Source organism: Leptonychotes weddellii, chromosome 13, assembly GCF_054177405.1.
Source record: "Leptonychotes weddellii isolate Sample4059 chromosome 13, ASM5417740v2, whole genome shotgun sequence".
Classification (NCBI taxonomy): Eukaryota; Metazoa; Chordata; class Mammalia; order Carnivora; family Phocidae; genus Leptonychotes; species Leptonychotes weddellii.
Window position 1 is genome coordinate 75628039 of NC_138381.1, and position 25059 is coordinate 75653097.

Consider the following 25059-nt stretch of genomic DNA (forward strand, 5'->3'; position numbering starts at 1 on the left):
TTGCGAGTGGCACCACCTGGCCACCGCGGCCCGCAGCATCGCCGGCAGCCGGGAGCGGAGGGGGGGCAGCGAGGGGCGGGGCCTCAAGGCGGGGCCTCCCGCGACCTTCCTCCCCCCGCTTTTTTTGTCCGCCTAGATACGGAAAGGCTCCCCTGCGCCTTTAAGAGGCCGACGCGGGCAGCCGATTGGCCGATACGCGCCGGTGACGTCACACCGGGGCCGGCGCCGAGGCGGCCCTCTCGGCCCGCGCCCTACCCCTCCCGCCCCGCGGCGCGCTCGCGGACAGTCCGCGCGCGGGCCGGGCCGGGCCGGGCCGGGCCGGCGCCCCGTTAGCCTCGCTCGCCCGCGTCGCCCGGAGCCCCGGGGGATGCTCCCGGCCGGCACCCCCTATGGCCGCCGACGTCTTCATGTGCTCCCCGCGCCGGCCCCGCAGTCGGGGCCGCCCGGTGCTGCTCAAGCCTCAGGTGCCTGAGGACGACGACGACTCGGACACCGATGAACCGTCCCCGCCGCCCGCCTGCGCTTCGGCCACCCCGGCCCGGGCCCACGCGAGCGCCGCGCCGCCGCCGCCCAGGGCCGGGCCGGGCCGCGAGGAGCCTCCGCGCCGCCAGCAGATCATCCACAGCGGCCACTTCATGGTGTCGTCGCCACACCGCGAGCACCCGCCCAAGAAGGGCTACGATTTCGACACGGTCAACAAGCAGACGTGCCAGACCTACAGCTTCGGCAAGACTAGCTCCTGCCACCTGTCCATCGACGCCTCGCTCACCAAACTCTTCGAGTGCATGACCCTGGCCTACAGGTAGGGACCCGGCGACCCCGGGCCGGCCCCACCTCTCCAGAGGAGCTTCCTACTTTGCCAAAACCGGCGCGGAGGGCTCGACCGCCCGAGGACCCCTGGGCTGCACGCATTCCCATTGGCTCTTGCCCCTTTGGGAGGGTTTATGGGTCTGGGATCCTCAGTGGAAGCCAGAGGGGTCGGTGTCCTGGCCTCCTCCCCTGCTGGCAGTGCTTGGGTTCTTCCGGCTTCACGTCCTCCATCTAGGCCCTCCCCTCCAGTGTCCCGAGGCCACCGACTTTGGACGCGAACGAGGTGTAAATACAGGCTGCCCCTCGTGTTACTCGACTCTCCACCCCTGCCCCCAAACGCTTTGTGTGTTTCCAGCAATATCGAGTAATGGGTAAGAGCACCTGTCCAGGGGTGGCTTCAGTGCTGGTTCCAGTATTTAATGGTTGTGTCAAATCTCGGAGCCTGCTTCCTCTTTTATGAAGAGGGGGTGACAGTAGTAAGCCTCCATTGGCTGTTTTGGGGATGGAACGACACATAGTTAGATGCTCTATAAATGTTAGCTACTTTTCTTATTGCCCCAGCAGAGAGAGCCTGGGTGTCCGCACATCTACTTTATTGGGAGACCATCTCCCACCTTAGTGGCCACCCTGGGTGCCTCCTAGGTAGACTTCCAGAGCCACAGCTGTTGGAGGTGCAGTCTGCCCCCCTGACAAGCTGGAAGGTTCTCTGGTCAGCCCTGAAACATTATATGGAGATGGTCTTGTTGAGGGCAGGCATCCCAGACACCATTCTGACACGTGGATGCAGCTCTGGGCCGAAATCCCTTTTTTTTCTAAGTCACAGATCTGCCTGGCCCTCACGAGTTAAAGTGTCTTTCCACCCTCTCCTCCTTCCGAGTGCATATTAGGTATTTGTGCCAGGTGACTTCTGCCTCAGCAACAGAACTTCTTTGGGCCAGCTGCAGTGCAGAGCAGTCCAGTCCTGCAGGAAGCTCACGATAGGATCTCTGCTGAGTGGGGGTTATTGCATTTGCAACTGCACTGGCCCAGGCTGTCTTAGGTCTGCTGTGCAGGCGGCACAGGGAAAGTTTCCTGGGAGACTCCAGAAACAGAGTAAAGAAAAGTAGGTACGTTCCCCCCCACCACCCCTTTTTTTTGGAGAGCCTTTAAACCCAGATAGATCCAAGTTAAAACATTACACATTTACCTGAAGTTAAAACATGGCTCAGGGTGGCATTTTCCCTCTCTGGAATAAATGATTAGTCAACTTGTTCCTTTGTTTTGTTTCTGAAACGAGCCTTCCCACCCCCACCCCATTTCCTCTCTTGAAGGTTTCCCTGGTGGTTTGTTTGCCACATGGCTGCAGTGCATTACCCAGAGCTCTCTTCCCATCCCCCTTGCGTGGCACACTGGTTAAGCTCTGCTCTGATTCTCTGGTCTTGCCAGTTTGAGCTGGCACTGAGCCTATGAAGATGTTCTCTCTCTTTTTTTAATGGTATTGAGATTGCAGTCTTTTGCGCTCTTTCAGCCCTGCTTACTCAGTCTCGAATTTTGAGCACTTCCTTGGAATCAAACCCACCTAGATTATAGCACATGCCACAAAGCCTTTTCCAACAAAACTATAGGTGAAAGACAGGAATGTGCTTTATTAAGAGGACTTAATCCTTTTCTTTCTTTTAATATAAACTTCTTCGTGTGCTGGGAGAGAAGGGATGATTAAGTAGCAGGAGGCATGAGTAGAAAGCTCTTACCTAAGCTCTGCTAAAGGAAAAATAAACCAGTCTTCCCTTTGCCCTTTTAGGTGTGGATAACCTAAAGGCTTGTTATTAAAGAACACCAAAGAATTTTAGTAATGGCATTTTTCCCCCCACTTCTTTCAAAAATATCTTGGCAACTGGCCATTGCTCAATTAAGTTTCTGGATTGCAACATGCACCCTTACCTTGCTCTTCAAGACCTCCAGCTCCACTGGCTCTTTTCGCTTTGCTGTAGGTCCCTGTGCACAAGTCCTGCCACTCTGCAGGTCCCCAGTGGGTATCTGCCTAGTAATTTCTCATGAAGACACTCTTTGTCTCTCTGTGTGAGGCTGATTTGACTGTCCCCGAATTTAGTTGGCAGTGTGGAACTGTGGTACAGACTGACAGAGGAATGACTCAAAACCAGTTGTCTGGGCTGTCGCCTCTGGCACGGAAAGCAGCAGAACAGAAGTGAGTTTCTGACCTCAGCTGTCCTATCATGACCACTAGCTGGCTGTCCGAGAAGGAGGGCTGAGATGGGGGCAGGGAGGGAAGTGGACTTGATCTCAGTGGTGGTCTGACTTCCCTTTCCATGGGATTCGAGCCTTCACACCACTGTTTTCCAGGTTTTCTCCTTCTCCTTGGGCCTAGAGGAAGGCCAACGGGGCCTTCTCTTCTGCCTGTTTCTGGCCTCGGCTCTTTCTAACCTCAGCTTCCTGTCTGTCCCCTGGTCTCTTGGTTCTAGCTGCCTAACTCTCCCTGGTACACTCTGTGCCTTTTTTTGTTTGTTTGGTTTCCTGTTAAACTGCTGTCTCCCAGCTGTTTCCAGATGAGGTTCAACAGCTTTTTGGGGGAGGAACTAAATGCAAGGGAAGTTGTGGTTCTTTTTTCTCCAGTCCCGTGAAGTGGTCCAGGGATTCTGAATATGATCTTCCTGAACATGCAAAGTCTTAAACTCCTAAAGGGTTTTTGGCAGGACTGACTTTGGGTGGGGGAATAGGGTGTTTGAGAAATGGGGACTGCGTGTGAGTGCGCCCAGTGGCCCGCCTGGGTAAGTAACAGTGCCAAGGAGATTCCAGCTCCCTATCTGGCCTTAGAATCCGTGTCCTTCCCGCTCTGTGATGCTAAGTAGCCCCATAGCAAAACATCTTGATTTGGTCCTACAACGTGTGCTCAATTACTGGGATGTTCTGGAGGGGAAGAAGTTGCCTTTCTCCAGGTCAAAGATTAGGTGGTAGATGGTGGGGAAAAAGCCCATGGTTTACCTTTTCAAAGCCTTCCTGTCTGCCACTGTAAAATGGGGAGGATAAAACTGCCCCTCAGGGTGGATGTGAGGATTAACTGATATAATGTCTGTAAATGTGTCTTGTACCTGGCAGGCAAGAGGGGGGCTTCACAGGCTGAATCCAATTCTCTGTCTTCACCCAGCTGACATTTAGGAGGACCAAGATTCCTCATCTGTAAGCTGAAGGAAATAACGTGTCTGACTGGGGTCTTCCAGTGTGGCTTTCAAATGCCTGCTTGACAAGTACTAAATAGATTCATTCTTGCTTTGCCCATGCTTTCCAAGCTCCACAATGGAGCTATGTACTCTAGAACATAGTTCATGGTTCTTGCCCTCTTAACATTTTAAGGAATGTCACACATGTAACTCACCCACGCAGATTCTGATTACATCTAGTAGATAGTTTTTTTGTGGTTGGTTTTGGTTTCACTTCTCTACCTTTTTATGCAACTCTTTATTAGGAAGCCTAGGTGTGAATGTTTCCGGAGGGCAAGAGATGGTCTTTTTATGTATTTAGGGATAAGCAGTAGCTTTCTGGACAATGGGTTTCTGCTTAAGTGGTATCTTTTAACTAAGATAGCTTTGGGATACAAATTTCCAAAATCTACCCCTGTATACTTATGCTCTGTATAGTAACCCTGTACTCCTGACCCAAGGTGAGAATCCCTGCCAGACTTAAGGAATTGACAGGATTAAAGGTTTGGAGCACAATATCCTCCAAATTTTAGGTTATCAGTAGAGGTACTTTCTAATGCTAGGCATGGTAACTAGTTGTAAATGGGAACCGTGCACACAAATGACGAAATTTACTCTTCTGCAACCATGCCAAAGATAAGCAAGTTTTCTTTTGCACTTTTTTCAGTATTTGATCATTATATAGTATGCACTGAGCGGCGGGAATGAGGTGGGAATGAGGGCTACAGGGATGAGAAAGACAGTCTCTGTCCTTGAGGAGCTCACAAACCAGGGGGTGGGGGACAGATAGACAGTGGTAAAATAATTAGCAAGGGCTGTGATAAAAAATGTGAGCCAGCTCTGCCAGCAGTACTGAGATTGAGAGTGTGTGTGTGTGTGTGTGTGTGTGTGTGTGTTTACGTAATTGCTCTCAGTGTGGGTGGTTTCCCCTGACATCAGGGTTTAATACTTACCTCCCCTTCCCCATGTTAACTGTCCACAACTGTGGACCATATTCCCCAGCAGGAAGCCCCAGTGTTCCTTTTCTCTATCTTCTTCCCTTTAGTAGAGTGGGAGCAGATTTCCTTTTCACGTAGAGTCTGATTGGCTAATGGCCATCCTGATGGAAGGGCGAAGAAAAGCGATAATATTGGGAAGAGCCTGGGAAAAGAGGTTAGAGGAGAAGGTGGAGAGAGTTTATTTGCAAGGGTGGAAGAAGGGATGAGGATTCACACTAACTGAGCACTCCTGTGTCCTGGATTCTCTTTACGTGATTTTTTTTTTTTTAAGATTTTATTTATTTATTTGAGAGAGAGAGAGTGAGCACAAGAGGTGGGGAGGGGCAGAGGGAGAAGTGGACTCCCCTCTGAGCAGTGAGCCTGAGGACAACGACATGGGACTGTATCCCAGGGTCCTGGGATCATGACCTGAGCCGAAGGCAGACACTTAATTGACTGAGCCACCCAGGCGCCCCTCTCTTTACGTGATATTAAGCAACTCTCACAATAGCCTTCTCAGGTGGGTGGTGGTGGAGTTGTCATTTTTCATATTAAAAAAACACCCCCTCTCCCCAAGTTTAGAAGTTAATTTGCCCTGTTGCTGAGGTGAGGCAGCTTGTCCAAGGCAGCGTCTCTGGAGCTGAAAAGTTGCCTCTCTCATCTGCTCCACAAAGCCTGCGGTCCTGTTAGGAGGTGAGAGTGCCAGTCCCTCTAAAGCAAGGCACAGGGAAACCAAGATGGGGGAAAGGAATGCCTTTGGGCTGCTCTGTGCCCTTCCATGTGCTGTGCTGCCCTTCCCCACCGATGAAATCCTCCCCGTCCTTCAAGACTCAGCTCAAGCACTGTTGTCCTAGTAAGGCTTTGCAAAGGGCGTGTACACCACATTGCTCTCTAGATCCATGATCCTTGTTGATTCTGCCTCATAATGTTACGGAGACCTGACCTGGCACCATTCACGCTCTCTTCACCTTTGACTTTCCCATAGAGCCTAACAGTGTCTGGCACATACTAGGTGATTAAGAAGTACTTGTGAGATTGAAAACGGAAGCTCAGGGACCTGGAAACCAACATCATAAACTTGCCCTTGGCGAGCCTTGTTTATCTTCACCTGTGCAAAGACAAACACAAACTCTGTGGAGAAGTGCTTTAGAGGATGTTGGTGTGGGGCGGGACAACAGGCTGAGTGCTTTCGTTGGCTGGTGTTTGTATTGTGGCCCATGTGGACTGTTGCAGCAGATTAATGACACCTCCCCCCCCCCATATCCATGTTGTAATCCTCAGAACTTGTGAATATGTTAGGTTACATAGAATCAAGGTTGCTAATCAGCTCTCTTTAGGATAATGGAGAGATTCGGAACGCCTGGGTGGCTCGGTCGGTTAAGTGTCTGCCTTTGACTCAGGTCATGATCCCGGGGTCCTGGGATCGAACCCCGCATGGGGCTCCTTGCTCAGTGGGAGTGCTTCTCCCTCTGCCTGCCGCTCCCCCGGCTTGTGTGCTCTCTCTTTCTGACAAATAAATAAATAAATAAAATCTTTAAAAAAAATTAAAAAATGGAGAGATTATTTTGGATTATCCGGGTGGGCCTGTTGTAATCACAAAGTCCTTAAAAACAGGAGAGGAAATCAGAGAGAAGCAGAGAGAGCCGCAGAAGGCCTGGCCTGATGTTGCTGGCCCTGAAGACAGAGGTGCGGCTGTGTGCTAAGGAATGTGGGTGCCTCCAAATGCTGTAAAAGGCAGGAAAACATATTCTCCCCTAGAGCTTTAGAGGGAACCCAGCCCTGCTGACATCTTGATTTTTAGCCCAGTGAGACCCACGTCAGACTTCTGACTCCCAGAACTATAAGATAATAAATAGGTGGTGTTCTAAGCCACTCATTTTGTGGTCATTTATTATAGCAGTCATAGGAAACTAATACAGCCTAGTTTGAAATGTTCCTCGAGGTCATGTTTTTAAGCATGTAACCCAGCTTATATAAAGCATTTTCAGCTCTTCTTCAGCCGCAGGAGAGCATAGCAACCTGCCGTGGAGTTCTGTCAAGTTACAGGGTGTGGTAGGCACCAGTTCAGGGGATCTAGTGAGAGGAGGGCCCAGTTATATAAGGACAAGCCTGTAAAATGGGTCTTACCCTTAGTTCCCAGTACAATCCCTAGAATAGGGTATTGTAGAAAGTTAACTTTACTTATTTTTAAAGATTCGTACAATGGTGAAAAATTCAGTGTGAGCTCCCATTCTCTTGGGTATAATATATCCAGTTCAGACAGCAAATATCTTAGGTGATATTTTCCATCTCTTGTTGAGATTCTGTCTGTAGCTAGAAATCCAGGTCACAGGAGTTGTATTTTATTTAGACAGAGCTCTTGGGATCAGGATCAAGGATCAGAGACCCTCCTGTGCTCGCCTGTGTAATGGGGGTTTATTGCAAGGGTCAGGAAAGGTGCTGGTAATCTCAAGATGATTCCAAGGATTCCTAGGACTGCCTGACTTCAGTGCAGACTGGAGCCAGGTTCCAGGCGGCTCTGGGTCTTTGGCACGGAGAGTTTGTCCTTTCCTGCTTCACCCCTGTGAAGTGACTCGGCTCTTCTCAGGCTCTGCTTTTCTTCGCAGTCTTGCTTATCCCAGCGCCAGCTGGCTCACTTACCTGCGGCCCTGTCTCTTCTCAGCGTCAGAGCTTCTGCTTAGCGGGGCTTTCGCATCTGCCTGACTAGAGCTTGCCCGTGGCCTGTGTTTCAGATCCAGCCCTTGCTTAGAGCTTCCTATTACCGCCAGTGCCCTTTGCCAAATGCCTAGCTAAGCCCCGTAGCCTCCAGTTAAACTGTTTGAGGGGGAGACTAGCTGTCCCCCTCCCTCTCTGAGCAGCACCTCACAAGCCCCACAGCATGAGTCTGGCCGTGGTCTTTGGACTGGCTGCTCTTTCCTTCTAGAAGTTTTTTTTTTTTTTTAAGATTTTATTTATTTATTTGACAGAGAGAGACATAGCGAGAGCAGGAACACAAGCAGGGGGAGTGGGAGAGGGAGAAGCAGGCCTCCCGCCGAGCAGGGAGCCCCTTGTGGGACTCGATCCCAGGACCCTGGGATCATGACCTGAGCCGAAGGCAGACGCTTAACGACTGAGCCACCCAGGCGCCCCCATTCTAGAAGTTATTAATCATGCCTCTGTTGGGTGCTAGGCACAGCTCTAGCCTTGGTGATACAGTAGTAAATGAGGAAAATTAGTCATTTCCTGTCATGGAGTTTATATTCTAGTAAGGGGAATCGGTAAGCAAATCAGATGTATGTTGTTAGTGCAGTGAAGAACATAAAACAAAATGAAAGAAGGAAAGTGATAGGGGGCAGGGGGAGGGTGAGCAGATACTTCATCTCACTGGTCAGAGAAGTCTTATGAGGATGGGGCGCCTGAGTGGCTCAGTCGGTTAAGTGTCTGCCTTCGGCTCAGGTCATGATCCCGGGGTCCTGGGATCAAGTCCCGCATCGGGCTCCTTGCTCCGCGGGAAGCCTGCTTCTCCCTCTCCCACTCCCCCTGCTTGTGTTCCCTCTCTGACTGTGTCTCTCTCTGTCAAAAAAATAAATAAAATCTTTAAAAAAAAAAAAAAGAAGTCTTATGAGGAGGTGACATTTCAGGTTGAACCGAAACCTGAATGGTGAGTAGGAGCCAGGCATGGATAGGCATCCCAGGCTGTAGAAGAGCCCGAGGCGAAGGCCCAAGGTGGAATGAACTTGGCACATTGTGGGGTTAGAAAGAAGGCCAACATGGCTAGAATGTTGAGGACAGGGTGAGTGGTAGGAGATAAGACTCAAGAGGCAAGGGGCCTTGTTGCATGGTGAGAAGTTAGGATCTTGAGCTCACTGCACTGGGGCATATAGCTTGTTGAGGCTGCTCTGTGGAGACTAGTCGATAGGAGGCAAGAGTAGAAGCAGGGGTACCACTTGGGAGGCTGTGGAGCCTTTCTCAGACTAGGATGGCAGCCGTGGAGGTGAGGAGAACTGGATGGATTCAAGGTGGGTTTTGGATTTGCCAAGGGATTGGACATGGAGGATTAAAGAAAGACCAGCATCTACAATGACTGGGAGGTTTTGGCGTGAGCCGTGGGGACTCTTACTGAAATGAGGAAGCTGAGGAAGGCCCAGTCAGCTACGGTGGCAGGACACGCTGTGCTGTGCCCTGAACTTGTCTGATGTGGGTGCCCTGCGACTGGAGCTGTGGGAGGGGCAGCTTCCCCAAGACGAAGCTGACAGGGGGCTGTCAATGTAGGGGGCCCTTCGGTTGTTCAGTGGGGTCCTCACTCTCGCTGGAGCAGTCCTCACATAGCCTTGACCAGTCTTCTGTCCACGCTGTTCCATCTTGCCTCCCAAACCTCTACTGGGCCTCTTGAGGGGGCCGGCTGCAGACGGGGGGTTTTGGACTTTTGAGCTGGCGTTCGGAAGGTAGTGTCTTTTCTTGTGAAATATATACTATCATATATCCCAAAAGATATTTTTGCTCAGCTGGGTCTGGTTGTGGTAGAGGAATATTACCTGATGTTAAATGCTCTAAAAAAACTTCTCCAAATCTAGCATTCTTAATGTATTTGGGGTTGGACTGCATCGCCAGAAAAATCGTCTGGAAGGAGGCAGTGTAGAAGGGGAGCTCTAGGAAGGCGTCCAAGAGCTGGAAAAACAATTCCAGAAACAGGATTCCTTGCCCTTCACTTTTGAGTCTCAGAAGTGAAGATAAAGAATCTAACAACGAAGAGCAAAGCTAAGAAGTAAGAGCCCATAAGGAGACAGCAAGGAGAACTAGGCTACTGGTAGAAACAGGTTAGGGAGTTTTAGTTGCAATGGAGCGAGAAACCATTAGGATTTAGGTAGCATAGCTTTGCTGTTGAGGAATTTTCTGGGAGTAGGAGGATCTGTTCTGAACGCTAGTTACAGTTCCTTCCCACTGTGGCTTGTGGGCATAGGGAAGAAGGTGGCCTCTTTTGGTTTGTCACCATGAGACAAACTTGGTCATCAAAACAAAAAACAGCTTCTTATGTAAAAAGTAGGGGGATTAACTTAGTTTCTAGATATTTACCCAATAATCGAGTTTCTGAAAGAACACTCTGAAGAACTTTATCCTGTGCTCACATGATAACTGACCCGTTTGCCCATGGACTACCCCGTCTCATGATGGGCAGCTGGGACCTGCCCTGATAGCTTGATACTGAGCTTTTTAGAGGAAGTTAATTTATAAATCCCTTTTATTTATTAAAAAGAAACACTTTGAATGAATTCTTAAAACAACATATGATTGTATTTGTTTGCTATTATAAACAACTCTTTTCTAGTTGAGTAGCAAACAGGGTCTTTTAAAATGCCTTCTTTGTTCTTTAAATTATCAGACATGTCTTTCTCTGCCTTGGAGCAGGACTCTTTTAGCCACTTGCACAGACAAGTTTTTGTTGTTGTTTTTTAGCAACGTTACTGAAGTATAATTTATATGCCATAAAACACACTCATCTTTTTTTTTTTTTTAAAGATTTTTATTTTTATTTATTAGAGAGAAAAAGAGGAGAGAGACAGAGTGTGAGGTGGGGGGGGAGGAACAAAGGGAGAGGGACAGGCAGACTCCCTGCTGAGCAAGCAGGCTCCCTGCTGGGTGGGGAGTCTGAGGTGGGGCTCAGTTCCATAACGCTGAGATCTGACCTGAGCCAAGACCTGAGCCAATATGAAGAGTCGGACGCCTAACTGACTGAGCCACCCAGGTGCCCCAAAACACACTCATCTGAAGTATACCGTTCATTGATTGGTAGTTGTGCAGTCATTATTCCAATCCAGTTCTAGAACTGGATCCCATCACCCCACTGAAATCCTGCCCTTTTATGTTTGATCCTAGTTCCCACCTTAGCCCCAGACGCACTCTGATCTGCCTTCTGTGTCTGTAGATTTGCCTTTTCTGGACATTTCATATAAATGGAACCATTTACGTCTAGCTTAGCATCCTGTTTTCAAGGTTCATCCATGTTGTTTATTTTATTTATAATAAAAGATGTGTCTGTATTTTATTCCTTGTGGTTGCTGCATAGTATTCTATGTATTAGCATAGCACATTTGTTTATCCATTCATGACAGACATGTTTTTGAGGGAAGCCTAGTACCTCCATCATTTGGGTATTGATTTTCCATTCCCTGTAATAAAATTCTCGTACACATTGAGATGGGAACTTTCTTCTAAGGTGAGACTAGGAAACAGCAGTGCATATGGTAGAAAGATGATTGGTTTGGGTGCCACTGGACAGTGGTGCCACTGGTTAGTGACATATCACAGCCCCTCTAAGTCATTGTGTCTCTAACTGGGGGGAAAAAGGCAAGGGGTGGGGGAAGAGCTTAGACTAGGACCATGGTTACCAACCTTATTTATCTTCAGTGGGCCTGATGTTTTTGAGAGAGATTGCCTTAGGAACAATGTGCATTCAGCAATAAAAAAGATCAAGCTACTGGTCTGTGCAACATGACGAACCTCAGAAACATTATGCTGAGTGAAATAAGCCTGACTCTGAAGAGTATATACAATTTCATTTATATGAATTTCTAGAGTAGGTGAAACTAAGGTGAAGAAAAATCACACCAGTACTTGCCTCTGAGGGAGGTTGGAGAGGGGACTGACTGGAAAGAGACACAAGAGAACTTCCTAGTATGGTGGTAATCTTGGTAGAGCATTATATATTTGTCAGAACTCATTGAAAGAGAATAGCACACTTAAAATTTGTACATTTTTTTCCTGTAATTCCTACCAAAAGCAACAGGAACCATTGACAAATATTGAACTCTGGCTGATGTTATGCGTGCTGCTGTGTTAAGGATGAAGTATACAGACGTCTGCATCTTACTCTGAAGTGCTTGAAAATAGTGGTGCTCAAACCTTTTGGTCTCAGGACCCCTTTGTGCTCTTAAATATCAAAAACCCCAAAGAGCTTTTGTTTGTGTGGATTATATCTGTTGATGTTTACCATATTAGAAATGAAAACAGAAAATGTAAAAATATTTGTTAAAGCGTTTAAAAAAATAATAAACCCATTACGTGTTAACCTAAATAACAGTTTTGTGGAAAATAACTGTTCTCTGAAAAGACGAGCAGATCTCTTTAATGTTCAGCTAATGTTTGGTTGGAAGACAGCTGGATGCTCATATCTACATTCATCTGTTGCAGTATCACATTCCTGGAAAACTTCACTGTATACTCTTGAGAGGATGAGAGTGAAAAAGGAAAAAAGCCTCTTAGTATTATTTTGAAAATAGTTTTTGATATCATGGACCTCCCAGAAGGGCCTCAAGGACCCCCAGGGGTCTCCAGATCACTTTGAGAACCACTGCTCAAAAATAAATAAGATGGATGGATGGATAGATCAACTTTTGATAAAGTAAATATATCAAAGTATTAATTGTAGCATCCAGGTTGTGGGTACATGGGTTTGCACCATATAATTTTTTCAATTTTTGTGTATATTTGAAAATCTTCACATTGTTAGCAAAATGAGAAAAATGCATTTATATAAAGAATGACCACCATGGCTTTATCACAGGCAAATAAATACTTTTAATGATATTGAAGACAACCTTTGGAATGAAGTACTGACAACATGGAGGAGCCTTGAAAACATTATGCTAAGAAGCCAGACACAAAGGCCCACCTGTCGTGATCCCATTTATATGAGATGTCCAGATTAGGCAACTCATAAAACAGAAAGTGGAGTAGCAGTTGCCATGGGGATGGAAGAATGAGTCAGCACAGCTAATGGGTGTGGGGTTTTTAAAGGAGTGATGAACATATTCTAAAAACAGAGAATGGTGAAGATCACGCAACTCTGTGAATGTACTAAATACCAATGAACTTTTTTTTTTTTTAAGATTTTATTTATTCATGAGAGACAGAGAGAGAGAGAGGCAGAGGCAAAGGGAGAAGCAGGCTCCCAGCTGAGCAGGGAGCCTGATGCGGGACTCGATCCCAGAACCCCGGGATCATGACCTGAGCCAAAGGCAGACGCTTAACCATCTGAGCCACCCAGGCGCCCACCAATGAACATTTCTTAAGGGAAAATATTATGACATGGAAATTGTGTCTCAATAGAACTGTTATTTAAAAAATATTTAAGACATTTCAGGTTTTCAACATTAGGAAGTCTGACTTGAGAAGCACTGGACCATATGATCTTCAAGATCTTAAATATGTCAGTGTCTAGAAATTTCATAATTCGATATCTCCCTGTCTCTTCTGTGTATAGTAAATGAGAGAATGGTTGGGAAAATGACCTGCCTCTCCAACTTGCCCGAAGCTTGCCAAATCACCCTCTCTGAGGTTATCCCATTAAGACCTTTTTCCCTCTTAACGTTGTATGAGTCAGGGGTTACAAATACAAATGCCCACAAGGGCCAGGTGATGTGAGCGATCTGTGAGGAAAAGAGGACCTTTTCTATCATGTATTTTCCTCCTTTTTTTTTTTTAAAGATTTTATTTATTCATTTGACAGAGAGAGACACAGCGAGAGAGGGAACACAAGCAGGGGGAGCGGGAGAGGGAGAAGCAGCTCCCCGCAGAGCAGGGAGCCCGACGCGGGACTCGATCCCAGGACTCCGGGATCATGACCTGAGCCGAAGGCAGTCTCCCAACCAACTGAGCCACCCAGGCGCCCCAATGTATTTTCCTCCTTTTGATGAAGTCATGGTTACAGAGAAATTTTTTATTGTGAAAACTCATGTAAGCATAAACTGCAATTGACTTGGCCTCAGTGATGGATGGAAAGGCAATAGGGAGTGGTGGGGTGCATGGTGAATTAAAGAATGTTTGCCTGGTTTAAAGGGGGCAGCCATCACTCAGCTTCAGGTGATTCTTGCTATTTGGGAATGTGAGCCCAGTGTTACGAGATTTGGCATATTTGAAAAGTTGGAAGAAATCTGAATTAATATGTGAACTCCACTTTTAAATTTTGCTTCAATTTACAGTTTAATGTCTGAGTCCAAGTATTAGTTATTCTGGGGAAATGAGTTTGGGCTAGGTTAAATCTAGTTTAGAAGTGAGTCTTGGCCAAAGAGATGAAGGAATGTGTTGTGCTGTTTGCCACAGGCCAGCTTCTGGCACAAGGAAATATTTTTAGGTGTACTAGCTCTTAATGTGTACCTTCTGCCCTGTGCTGTATTTAAAGTCATGGGGCCGTAATCTTATGAATATAAAATCTAGGATTGCCTGGTAAATCCCAGAGGCATATATGCACCTAGTAGTAGACAGTTACTTTGAGTTAGGAGGAGCTTGGGCAATTATTTTAAATGATCTTATCTTGGAAAATGGAGGGTCCATTCTCCATTTTTGTGAATTTCTTGGACTAGAAGTTACTCTTAATTTTATAGTCTGTCTCAGACTATACCCCTTAACTTCACCATAGTTGGCTGGGGTGGGGCTGTTTTCATAGGCGGATTCTGGGGTGGAGGAAAGGGATAATAATTTGAACTCCAAACAGTTGATTTGGTTAGAGTTGAAACAAAATTATAACTCTGTTAGACTGAGGAGGCCTGTCTCTGGGCTTTTGTTTAAGGTTTCTAATCTACACGTTTAACATTATATTACATGCCTCTGACTTTTCTTCCCCAGTTTGAGAGAGAGGGAGAGGGAGAGAGAGAGGGGGGGAGAGAGAGAGAGAGAGAGAGAGTGTATGTGTGTGTGTGTGTGGCAGTTAAGAATAGATGCGCTGCTTTAGAACCCTCAGCCTAACACACACATTCCCACATAAAAGTACGGTTCGTGCAGCCACCTTGGGCATGTTCCTGCTCTCGGATGTCTATCTATATTTGATCTGATCTATAAAGATGTGGGCAGATTAGTTTTATGGTTCTTAAATGCCAGTAACTTCTGCTTCTAAGCCAGAGTGAAATAGAATTTGTATTTCTTAAAGATTTTATTTATTTATTTGAGAGAGAGAGAGAATGAGAGACAGAGAGCATGAGAGGAGGAGGGTCAGAGGGAGAAGCAGACTCCCTGCCGAGCAGGGAGCCCGATGCGGGACTCGATCCCGGGACTCCAGGATCATGACCTGAGCCGAAGGCAGTCGCTTAACCAACTGAGCCACCCAGGCGCCCTAGAATTTGTATTTCTTAGAGGTGCAGTGCTTTCTGCTGAGGTATGTTCCCTGAAAAGTTGGGGAGTTATTCTTTTAGGCTTAACACCTTGCTTTTTGAAATTTGACTGTATTTCCAGGCCTCCTTCCAGGAAAAAAAAAAAAAATCCCACACCCAGAGATAACTACTGTCAGTTCCCTAGTGTTTATCCTTCCAGGCCTTGTGGGGTTTTTGTTTGTTTTTCTTTTTTTTGTCATGATGAGTGTATTTTTTTTCTGTTTAATAGATTATGAACACCTTTCAAAGCCCTAAAATATTCATCTGCAATGTTTTTTAGTGACTGAATGGTATTTCACTGTGTGAATGGATGTACTATTTGTTTAATCCCTCTCACGGTTATTGAGAACATTTCATAGTATTTTTGTACAAGTAACTTTAAGGTGTTTCTGGGCCCTTGTTCTATTCTTCTCTGTTACCGTACTGCAAGGTGGCTACTTACTCTGGAAATGTCCCTCTGCCACCTCCTTCTCCCTGACAGAAATAACCCTCGACCCTGAGAATCTTTCAGCAGACTCTTGGAAACAGGCGGCAGTTGGGATTGCCACATTAGCCACCCCACCTGCCTTGTCACACCCTCCCAGCCCTCATCGATAAGGTGTTTGTGGAGGGAGGAGGTGAGCAGGTACGCAGCGGGAAAGCACCCTTTGTTCTCTGCCCTCAGCTGCTGATAGGAAGGCTCCCCGCGTTTTTATGTGTGTCCCTACAGCCTGCAGAAGGGCGGGGAACACGATGGATGGTGTTTGCCACGCCCGACAGCAGCTTGCACGCCTGGACTGAGGCCTGAGCTTGCACGTCTGTCCTGTGTCCTGCTGGCTGACAGACCCCTGAGGCCGAGGGCTTCTTGATGATGTGAACAGGTGAATGCAGTCCCTTGGCTTTCTGTTGTTCCAGAGGCAGGGAGAGCATTGAGTGTCATGAAAGGTTGTAATTCCAACTGTGTAAATCCACACCACATGTGATGGGGAGCTGTGTGGATGCATTTCCTTTGAATTATAAAACAAAATGCTGGAATGACTTGGTGTGTGGAAGGAAGAGCTAATTCAGTTCACTAGAAAACAATTAATCTCTGTCACATCAAGTCCAGAGATGCTGACCTCTGGCTTTGGCAGCCTTACTCATCAGTTTGGTCAATTATGGGGTTTCTTTGGTTCCATCTAGTACACCCCCACACTGCTGGCAGAATGTGTGGTGGAGGGGCTGCTTGGAGACACGAGCACCTTGGTTATGTTTGAAAAACGGGGTTAGTTGTAGGACTCCTTGGTTCAGTGGAGGGTTAGGCTGTCCCTTGTGGCGACCACATCCACCCGCCACATTCCAGCTCGGGGCTCCAGAGCCAGGCCCCCCAGCCTCCTAGCTCTTTCTCAGGCTGGTCTTCTATTTATTAGACAAGTCTCTTTCTCTTTAGCTTTGGAATTCATGATTTTTTTTTCCCCCATGAGAGACCTTGTCAGAAGGCTTTTTCCCATGGAATAAAAGCCTTCTGACAAAAGCAAAGAACCCAGTTATCAGCCCCTGGCTTGTCCTTGGCACTGTCCTTGTGCGGTACCTGAGGGCCAGCAGGCAGGTGGTGCTGGAGAAACTCCCCTGTGGCATGCACGGCTTCCTGTAGCTGCTTCTTAGAGCAGCCTACCAGAGACCTCTTGATTATAGTTGAGCTGGCTTGGCCAGTAGGTAGCCAGCTGCTTTTTGCCCCATAACTTTGTTTATCTCTGTTTTTGTGCTTGTTGCTGGCTCCTTAGAGTTCTGGGTGTGTTTGTACAGTGCTTGAGGTGATTGCTGCTGATTGGTAAAATATGGATGAAGTGAGCAGGGCTGGGTGTGGTGTGAGAAATACTGTAATCTGCAGGTTCCCCCACCCCAGCTCCCTCCAGGTTCTTTCCTGCAGAGAGAATTTCTTTGTCCTGCTCTAGAGGGTCCTGGGGTAGCAGCTTTCAGGCTCTTTTTTTTTTTAAAGATTTTATTTATTTATTTATTTGAGAGAGAGAGAATGAGAGAGAGCACATGAGAGGGGGGAGGGTCAGAGGGAGAAGCAGACTCCCTGCCGAGCAGGGAGCCCGATGCAGGACTCGATCCTGGGACTCCAGGATCATGACCTGAGCCGAAGGCAGTCGCTCAACCAACTGAGCCACCCAGGCGCCCCAGCTTCCAGGCTCTTGTAAAGCTAGGGGCAGCCACCCCAGCTTGCTAGCTCTAATTGAGGTCTGGGGTGTGCTGTCCTCCCAAATTGACTGGAACATTGACCCAGCAGCACTATAGAAAAACTTGATGTTTCAGCCCTTCGTTCTCTGTTGGCTGGGATCACTGGAAATATATCAGTAAGTGAGACTCAAATATGTCCTGGGAGTTCCAGCTCCTGGGTAGGAGATCCATGGCAGCAAAACAGCCGGCTCCAGTGATGTGTCATCTCTGAATGGCAGCTGGCCTGCCTCTCTTGCGTCACATGGGTTGGCTGATGTTGGTTTAAATGTGTACTTTTCCCCCCTCTTTTTTGTGTGATATCTTAAAGTCATGGGGACTAGGGGGCAGAAATCAGGAGGGGAGGGTAAGTTCTTCAACCGGCTCTTATTGGCCTGTTGCAGTCTCCTGACAAAGCCATCATTGTTTTGAGTAAAGCACCAGTTGGTTCAGTTTGAATCAGTTCAGTGGCTGCTTTTCTTCCACCTCGGCCACGTTCCTGGGGGGAGGTGTTCCTGTGGGGAGGCGGGAGGAGGGCTGCCCAGTCCAGAGGGAAGAACCTGCTTTCCTTTGCCCTCTTGGCTCAGTAGTATCTTGGGCTTCTTAACCATTCCAGAATAGACAGCTGCCTCCTGGTCAGTGGCCATCCCAGGCCACTCCTGGACCCCAGCTGGGTCACAGCTATCCTGGCCTCCTGGCATAGAGCCTCCAGGAATCGGGCTGCTTGCCTGTGGCCTCAGCCTCACTTGGCACTCTCCTGCCTCATACGGGAGACCACCTTCTCTGGCCAGGTTCCCCACCTGCTGTCGCTGTGGCCTGGCTGACTTCATGCTGACCTTTTCGCCTGGCATCTGCCCCTATCATGCATATGATGCTTCAAGCTACAAAGTTAATCTGAAGAGCGAATAATTCCTCTGGTTGGAGTCCCAAACACAGTCCCTGCAGCCTGGGGGAGCAGGAACTCAGCGTTTGGGTTCTTTCTGCTGCTGACTTAAGTGGCACTGGCTTCCACCCCTCCTTTAGTTTCATATTTGTGTGGTCAGATTAGTCACATCCAGCTGTCTTTGTGGAAATGCCAGCCTCACGGGTGCAGACAGCAGGAACTCACATGGGGGTGGAGGTAGCTCACATAAGCAGTGAGAAGATCAGACTCCATTTCCTTACCAAGTCAGGAACTTCGTTTCTCTGCATATGAACTGGTAGCTATCCAAACGATGGGAGGGTAGTAATAGAAAGTGATCTTGTGGCAGCCCTCTTGGGTCCCCTCCTCCTCCGGAGCTTTGTACTATCACTTAAGCTGTTGCTCAATAAACCTTGCTTTGCTGCCCCCCCGCCCACACACACAAAAGTGATCTTGTCCACAGGGTTAGTTCTTACTCAGAGCTGGACTTGGGAACCACCTACATGGTGAGATCTGAAGAGCATAGAAGAATCTGTCAGTGTATCTAAATTATGTCTTTAGTTCAGTCCTTTGAGTGACATTAAAATTGGGTAGCTGTTAAAATACATTTACAAAAATACCTTAGTTATTTGCCCCTCTCTTAATGAATAGAGAGCTTCCTTTGATATAAGCTAGTCTCCCAGATCTCCATGGCTCATTTTGTTAATCATCTCTTTAATAAAATTAACCATTTTTTTAAGATTTATTTATTTATGTGACAGAGAGACATAGCGAGAGAGGGAACACAAGCAGAGGGAGTGGGAGAGGGAGAAGCAGGCTCCCGGCCGAGCAGAGAGCCCGATGCGGGGCTCGATCCCAGGGCCCTGGGATCATGACCTGAGCCGAAGGCAGACACTTAACGACTCAGCCACCCAGGCCCCTGAAATTAGACATTTTTAATGAAAAGTGGAAATCTCTCTCAAATACATCATAATCTTCACTGCTTTCTTGAATGTATTGATATAACTTGATTAACTAGCCACCTATTTCTGAATATTATTTATTGTGGCATTTCTTGATATCCTTGCACCATAAAGGTATGTATATTTGCTTCTCTGCTCACCCATCACAGGCTCTCTTGTGCGTGGGTTTTCGTATCTCTAATGATTGTCTCCTCCAGGCTCTTGGCTGCTACTTGTGCAGTGAGTTTGCCACTTCCCCTCCCTGTCGGTCTAGTGCTTCCGTGTTCTGTTGGTTTGCATAACTTGTTAAAGTGAGTGTAAAATTAGAGTAATTAACTTAGTGAGGGTTTAGAGAGTCTCCTCTGAGTCAAGTGCACAGACTTTTATTATCTATCTTGAATTATTTTTACTTCTGTATAACTAAGCCAGAGAGAGTTGTGAGATAATGCTGTACATATAAACTTCTTTTACAGAATAATCTTAAGCCATTATTATCCATTTATATCACTGAAATTTGTTGATATGTTAACTTGTGTATATGATAAAATTATCTGCAAAAAAAGGGCAAAGATAATACACTCTTAAGAATATTACAATGTATTCTTATTTTTGAAATGTGGCCAAAAAAACCCCCCACAAAATTCCAGATCAACATGGTAAACTGTGAATATTACTTTCTATTAATTATGAGATGGAAATTCACTTTTTCCCTTTTTCAAAATGGAAATAGTTTTGTGGAGGTTCCTCTCCAACTCTCCTCATTATATAGAAATGGGTAGTCATTGTCAAATGGAGAACTCAGACATTTCAGAAAGACAGGAAGAAAAGAGCAGAATCCTCTGAAACACTCTTTGTGGAGTATATACCCTGTTATTTTGTCACTACGTCCTTTTTATTTTTTTCTGTACCTTTGTAGATAAAAATAGACCTGCAGTATCATTTTCAGTCATCTTTTGAAGAGCAAAAGTTTTAAATTTTGATGAAGTCCAGTATATCTATTTTTTTTTTTGTAGTTCATGCTTTTTGTGTCCTATTTAAGAAACCCCAAACCCAAGGTCTCTAAAGTTTTCCTATATTTTCTTCAAGAAGTTTTATAGTTTTGAGTCTTACATGCAGGACAGCGATCCATTTGGAGTTAATTTTTATTTATGTATGAGGAAAGGATTGAGATCCAGTTTAAATAGTATTGCGTGGAATGTTTTCATTATTAGTTAGCTCTTCTCATTCCACTTATTTAATTATTCTTTTAGGATAAATTCTTAGAAGTAACTCTATAAGATAAAAGAGTATTCACACTGAAATCTTTGATATATGTTGGCAGACTTGATTTTAAAAGTTGTACCACTTAGAAACCCCCAGAATGGGAGAAAATATTTGCAAATCACGAATCTAATAATGGATATGTTATATAGAATATATAAAAAACTGCAACTCAGAAATAAAAAGACAACCTAATTAAACAGTAGGCAAAGGACTTGAATCGTATTTCTTCAAAGATATATGGATGACCAATAAACACATGAAAAAATGTTCAACACCATTAATCATTAGGGAAATGAAAATCGAGACCACAGAAATATTGCTTTACACCCACTAGGTTGTGACAAGTGCTGGCGAGGATGTGGAGAGACTGGAACTCTGCACTGCTGGTGGGAATGTAAAATGGTGCAGGCACTGTGGAAACCACTCTAGTAGCTCTTCAAAAAGTTAAATATAGATGTACCTGGGGCGCCTGGGTAGCTCAGTCGTTAAGCATCTGCCTTCGGCTCAGGTTGTGGTCCTGGGATGGAGCCCCGCATTGGGCTCCCTGCTCGGCGGGGTCCTGCTTCTCCCTCTCCCGCTCCCCCTGCTTGTGTTCCCTCTCTCACTGTGTCTCTCTCTGTCCAATAAATAAATAAAATCTTTAAAAAAAAAATAAAAATAAAAATAAACATAGACGTACCATTTGCCCCAGGAGTTGGCATTCCTGGGTATCTACGCAAGAGAAATGAAAGCATATGTGTGGACAAAACTTGTGCACAAATGTTCATAGCAGCATTATTCAGAATAGCCCAAAGGTGGAAACAACCCAAATGCCCATCAACGAATAAGTAAATAAACAAAATGTGTTGCATCCATATAATGGAATATTGTTCAGCCATAAAAGGGAACTAAATATTCGCTATCACATGGATGAACCTTGAAAACATGCTAAGTTGAAATCAGTCACAAAACCACATATTACATGATTCCACTAATATGAAATGTCCAGAGTGGACACACATGTAGAGATAGAAAGTAGATTAGTAGTTGCTTAGGATTGGGAGGTGATGACTGAGGGGTATGGCATGTCTTTTTGAGGTAATGGGAATGTGGTAAAATTGACTGTGGTGATAGTTGCACAACTCTGTGATTAGACTAAAAACCATTGAATTGTACACTTTAAATGCGTGAATTGTGTGGTATGTGAATTACATTCCAATAAAGCTGTTAGCAAAAAAAAAAAAAAAGAAAAGTTGCACCAGTCCGTATTCCCAATAGCAGTGTATAAGAGACCCTATTCTCCCACATTCTCCCCAACTCTGGGTGCATTACTGTAATTTGAAAATTTAATTCAGCTCTGTTGGGGTTTAACATGGAAACAATAAAATTCACCCTTTTAAATGTACATTTCAATAGTTTTGACAAATGCATACACATGTGTAACCACTATAGCCAAGATACAGAACATTTCCAGCAGCCCGGAAGGTTCCTTTGTACTCTTTCCAGGCATTCACCCGTCCCCCATCTGCTCTCTCACTGTAGATTAGATTGGTCTTTCCTTGTGTTTTGTATAAATGGAATCATACGGTATGTACTCTTTTTGCTTGATTTCTTTTGCTCAGCATGTTTTTAAGATTCATCTGTGTTGCTACATGATCAATAGTTAATATTCTATTGCTTGGATATACCACAGTTTGTTTTATCCATTCCCCTGTTGATAGACATTTGGCTTGTCTTCGTTTTATTGTTTTATTGCTATGACTATTAATGTACAAGTCTTGATGTGGACATGTTTTCATTTCTCTTGTGTAAATACTGGGTCATAGGTAAGGAGATGTTTCACATCATAAGAAACTGCCAAATTGTTTTCCAAAATGACTGTACATTTTAAAAAAATCATGTACCATTATTACTGTGCTTTTAAAAATCATTAATCCGATAGGCAAAACATAGTATCTTGGGTATTTAAATTTTCATTTTTTTGATCTCTATTGGATGTATTGTTCCCTGAATTTGACCATTTATTTTATATTTGTGAATTTCCTTTTAGTTCTTCTCTTTTGCTTTTTTTGTTTTTTAAAGAATTTATTTGAGAGAGAGAGTGAGAGAGAGCATGAGTGGGGGGTGGGGGTGGGCAGAGGGAGAAGCAGACTCCCCACTGAACAGGGAGCCCAATATGGGGCTTGATCCCTGGAGTCCGGGATCATGACCTGAGCCGAAGGCAGATGCCCAACGACTGGGTGTGCTTCACAGATAGTCACATCAAAGGTTCATAATGTCAGGTTGTCCCACTGTTAATGATGCTAAATTGATCATTTGGTTAGGATAACTTCCAGGTCTTTTCATTGTAAGGATATGTTTTTCTCTCTGCAATTAGTAAGTAGTTGGGGAGCTTAACTGATTTTGTAAAACTACTTAGTAACGTTCTTTCACGATCTCTCCCTCCATTTGGTACTTACCTTCTACCTTGCTTATTGATTTTTGGTTTAGGAGAGATTTTTCACTTTTTAAAGTAAAACCATCAATAGTAGAAGACATATCTTCCCCAAACTTCCCTTTTCTCAACCCTCCTCTCCCCTTCCTCTTCCGCTCTCTTTTCTCCCCCCTTTCTCCTCCTGCTTTACTTCAGAAATGGGTGTGACAGCCTAGCTCTTTCTCCCATTCTGTCATCTTTTTTGCATGACAGATTTAGGAAATTGCACTGATCCTCAGTGTAGATACAGACAAACTGACTTTATCCAGGGACTTCACTGCTGTGCCAAACCCCATCCCACTGGCAAGGGGGAGACTTGGATCCTGAAGGCTGCAGACAATCAGTGTTCTTACCTTCACTTCTTCTTCACCCATCAAAGCTAAGGATGGAGAAGAGAGGGGACCAGAAGCCAAACTGCTAATATTTTGGGGAAGACCTCTTTATTCCTTCTGCTTGCAACCCTTTTCTCTACATCCTCTTTCCCTGGTTCATTCCTGCCCATCCTTGCAGGCTTCAGCTCAGGCATCCTACCTGAGGAAGACGTTCTGGACCCGCTTACGACATTGAACGCTCTTTTATGGGTTTCCATACACTGCACACGTGCCTTAGCTCCCTTGAAGCTGTCTTTCCCATTACCTTTGACGTGCCGACGTCACTGTCACCCAGTTCTCAGTGCAGAGCCTGTCACATCGCAGGTTCTTGGTACATGTTGCTGGGATGTTACCTTTCCTGGCTTGCAGATGACCTCTGCCACATGCATCTGCTTCCTGGTCGTGAAAGGAAGATGGAATCGCAGGTTCTTTTTGATCAAAAGACACATTTATCTGTACCGTATAAATAACTGAGGAATTAGAACTCCTTGGCCACCCCCTCTTTAATTGTGCCACCAGCCTTAAAGCCGGCTTCTCCACATTCTAGGGTAGTTGTTTCTCACTCGGTACCTTTCTTCTTTATTCTTGTAGACCTATAGAATTGTGGACTTTGAGCTGAAACAGGCTTACCATTCAGCTACACCACCAAATATACAGATCCACAGGCTGCCCACTTTCTCCTGGAGCACTGCAGTGCTCAGAACATCATTCCGCTCTCTAGCCTGAGTGGTGCCTGGTAAGGGACACTGTTGTGAAGTGTGCCCCAGAGCTGATGTTGAAGGCGAGTCATCAGCCCCCAGGGGGTACTTCCTTGCTGAAGGAGCTGCTGGGGGTGTATGTGCCAGTAATGGGAGGCCGTGGAGGCCCCCAACTGCAGTTCTTGTTGAAGGGCTATTAGACCTTGCTACCATGTAGACACTCCTTTGGGGCGGAGAGTGAACCGATGCTAATAAAGACGTTGTGTCTGTGCGAGGGCAGTGGTGGGATTCGATTGTGTTTCGTTGAAGAACTGCATATCTAATCTCTAAATGGCAGTTCCCTCCCACTCTCAAGACCTTTGCTCATCACCCACCCTAACAGTCATGCTCTCTCTGTGTCCCTGAGTCCAGTTGCTGGGAGGCTTGGCTGCTGTGGCCAAGAAGCCTTTAATTGTGCTTTAATCACAGCACACAGAGTCAGAGCAGCTCTGAACATCATAGGGAACGTCAGCTGAAGTCATGAATCCATTGTATTGGCGATCTCTTGTGTTCTAGACGGTCAGTCCATCTAAATACCTTACTTCATTTAATTCTTACCATAGGGCGCTTGGGTGGCTCAGTCAGTTGGGCGGCTGCCTTCGGCTCAGGTCATGATCCTGGAGTCCCGGGATTGAGTCCCGCATCAGACTCCCCGCTCAGTGGGGAGTCTGCTTCTCCCTCTGACCCTACCCCCTCTCGTGCACTCTCTCTCACTCTATCTCTCTCAAATAAATAAATAAAATCTTTAAAAAAAAAAAAAAAATTCTTACCATAGCTCTGTAAAGTAGGTTGGTTCCTCCCCCCGCCCCAAGAAAGTGAAGTTCAGAAAGGCCAGATGTTTACCCAAGGCTGTGCAGCGGGCAGGAAGGTGGGAACACAGTCTCTCTCCCCACTCCTGTGGCCAGTGGCAGGTAACAGGTGATAATGAAACAAGGGCTGCTCTTGTTCTTGAGCGTCAGCCCATAGTGGGAGCCACACTGGGTTTCCACCTGAAGAGAGTGGCCTGGCCTGAGATTCTCTTGGTAGATGAATTTTTGTGACATGCATTTATCACTGTGGCACAGTGGACAGGATGAGATTTCCTCAGTAAAATCTGGGATTTTGACTTAAGAAG

At 46.0% G+C, this 25059-nt stretch overlaps 1 protein-coding gene across 4 annotated transcripts in view; it reads left to right on the forward strand.

Annotated features, from left to right (window-relative positions):
- The first annotated feature begins 282 nt into the window (after positions 1–282).
- Positions 283–25059, forward strand: part of MLXIP (MLX interacting protein) — a 69498-nt gene continuing 44721 nt past the window's right edge. For 3 of the 4 annotated variants that reach the window (XR_014139812.1, XM_081802302.1, XM_081802300.1), the window contains exon 1: positions 283–802. Coding sequence is in view for 3 of the 4 variants with exons in the window: in XM_081802302.1 (XP_081658428.1) it covers positions 390–802 (413 nt within the window). In the remaining variant the exon portion in view is untranslated. The remainder of the gene's footprint in view (positions 803–25059) is intronic. The other variant, XM_081802303.1, reaches the window with a different exon arrangement.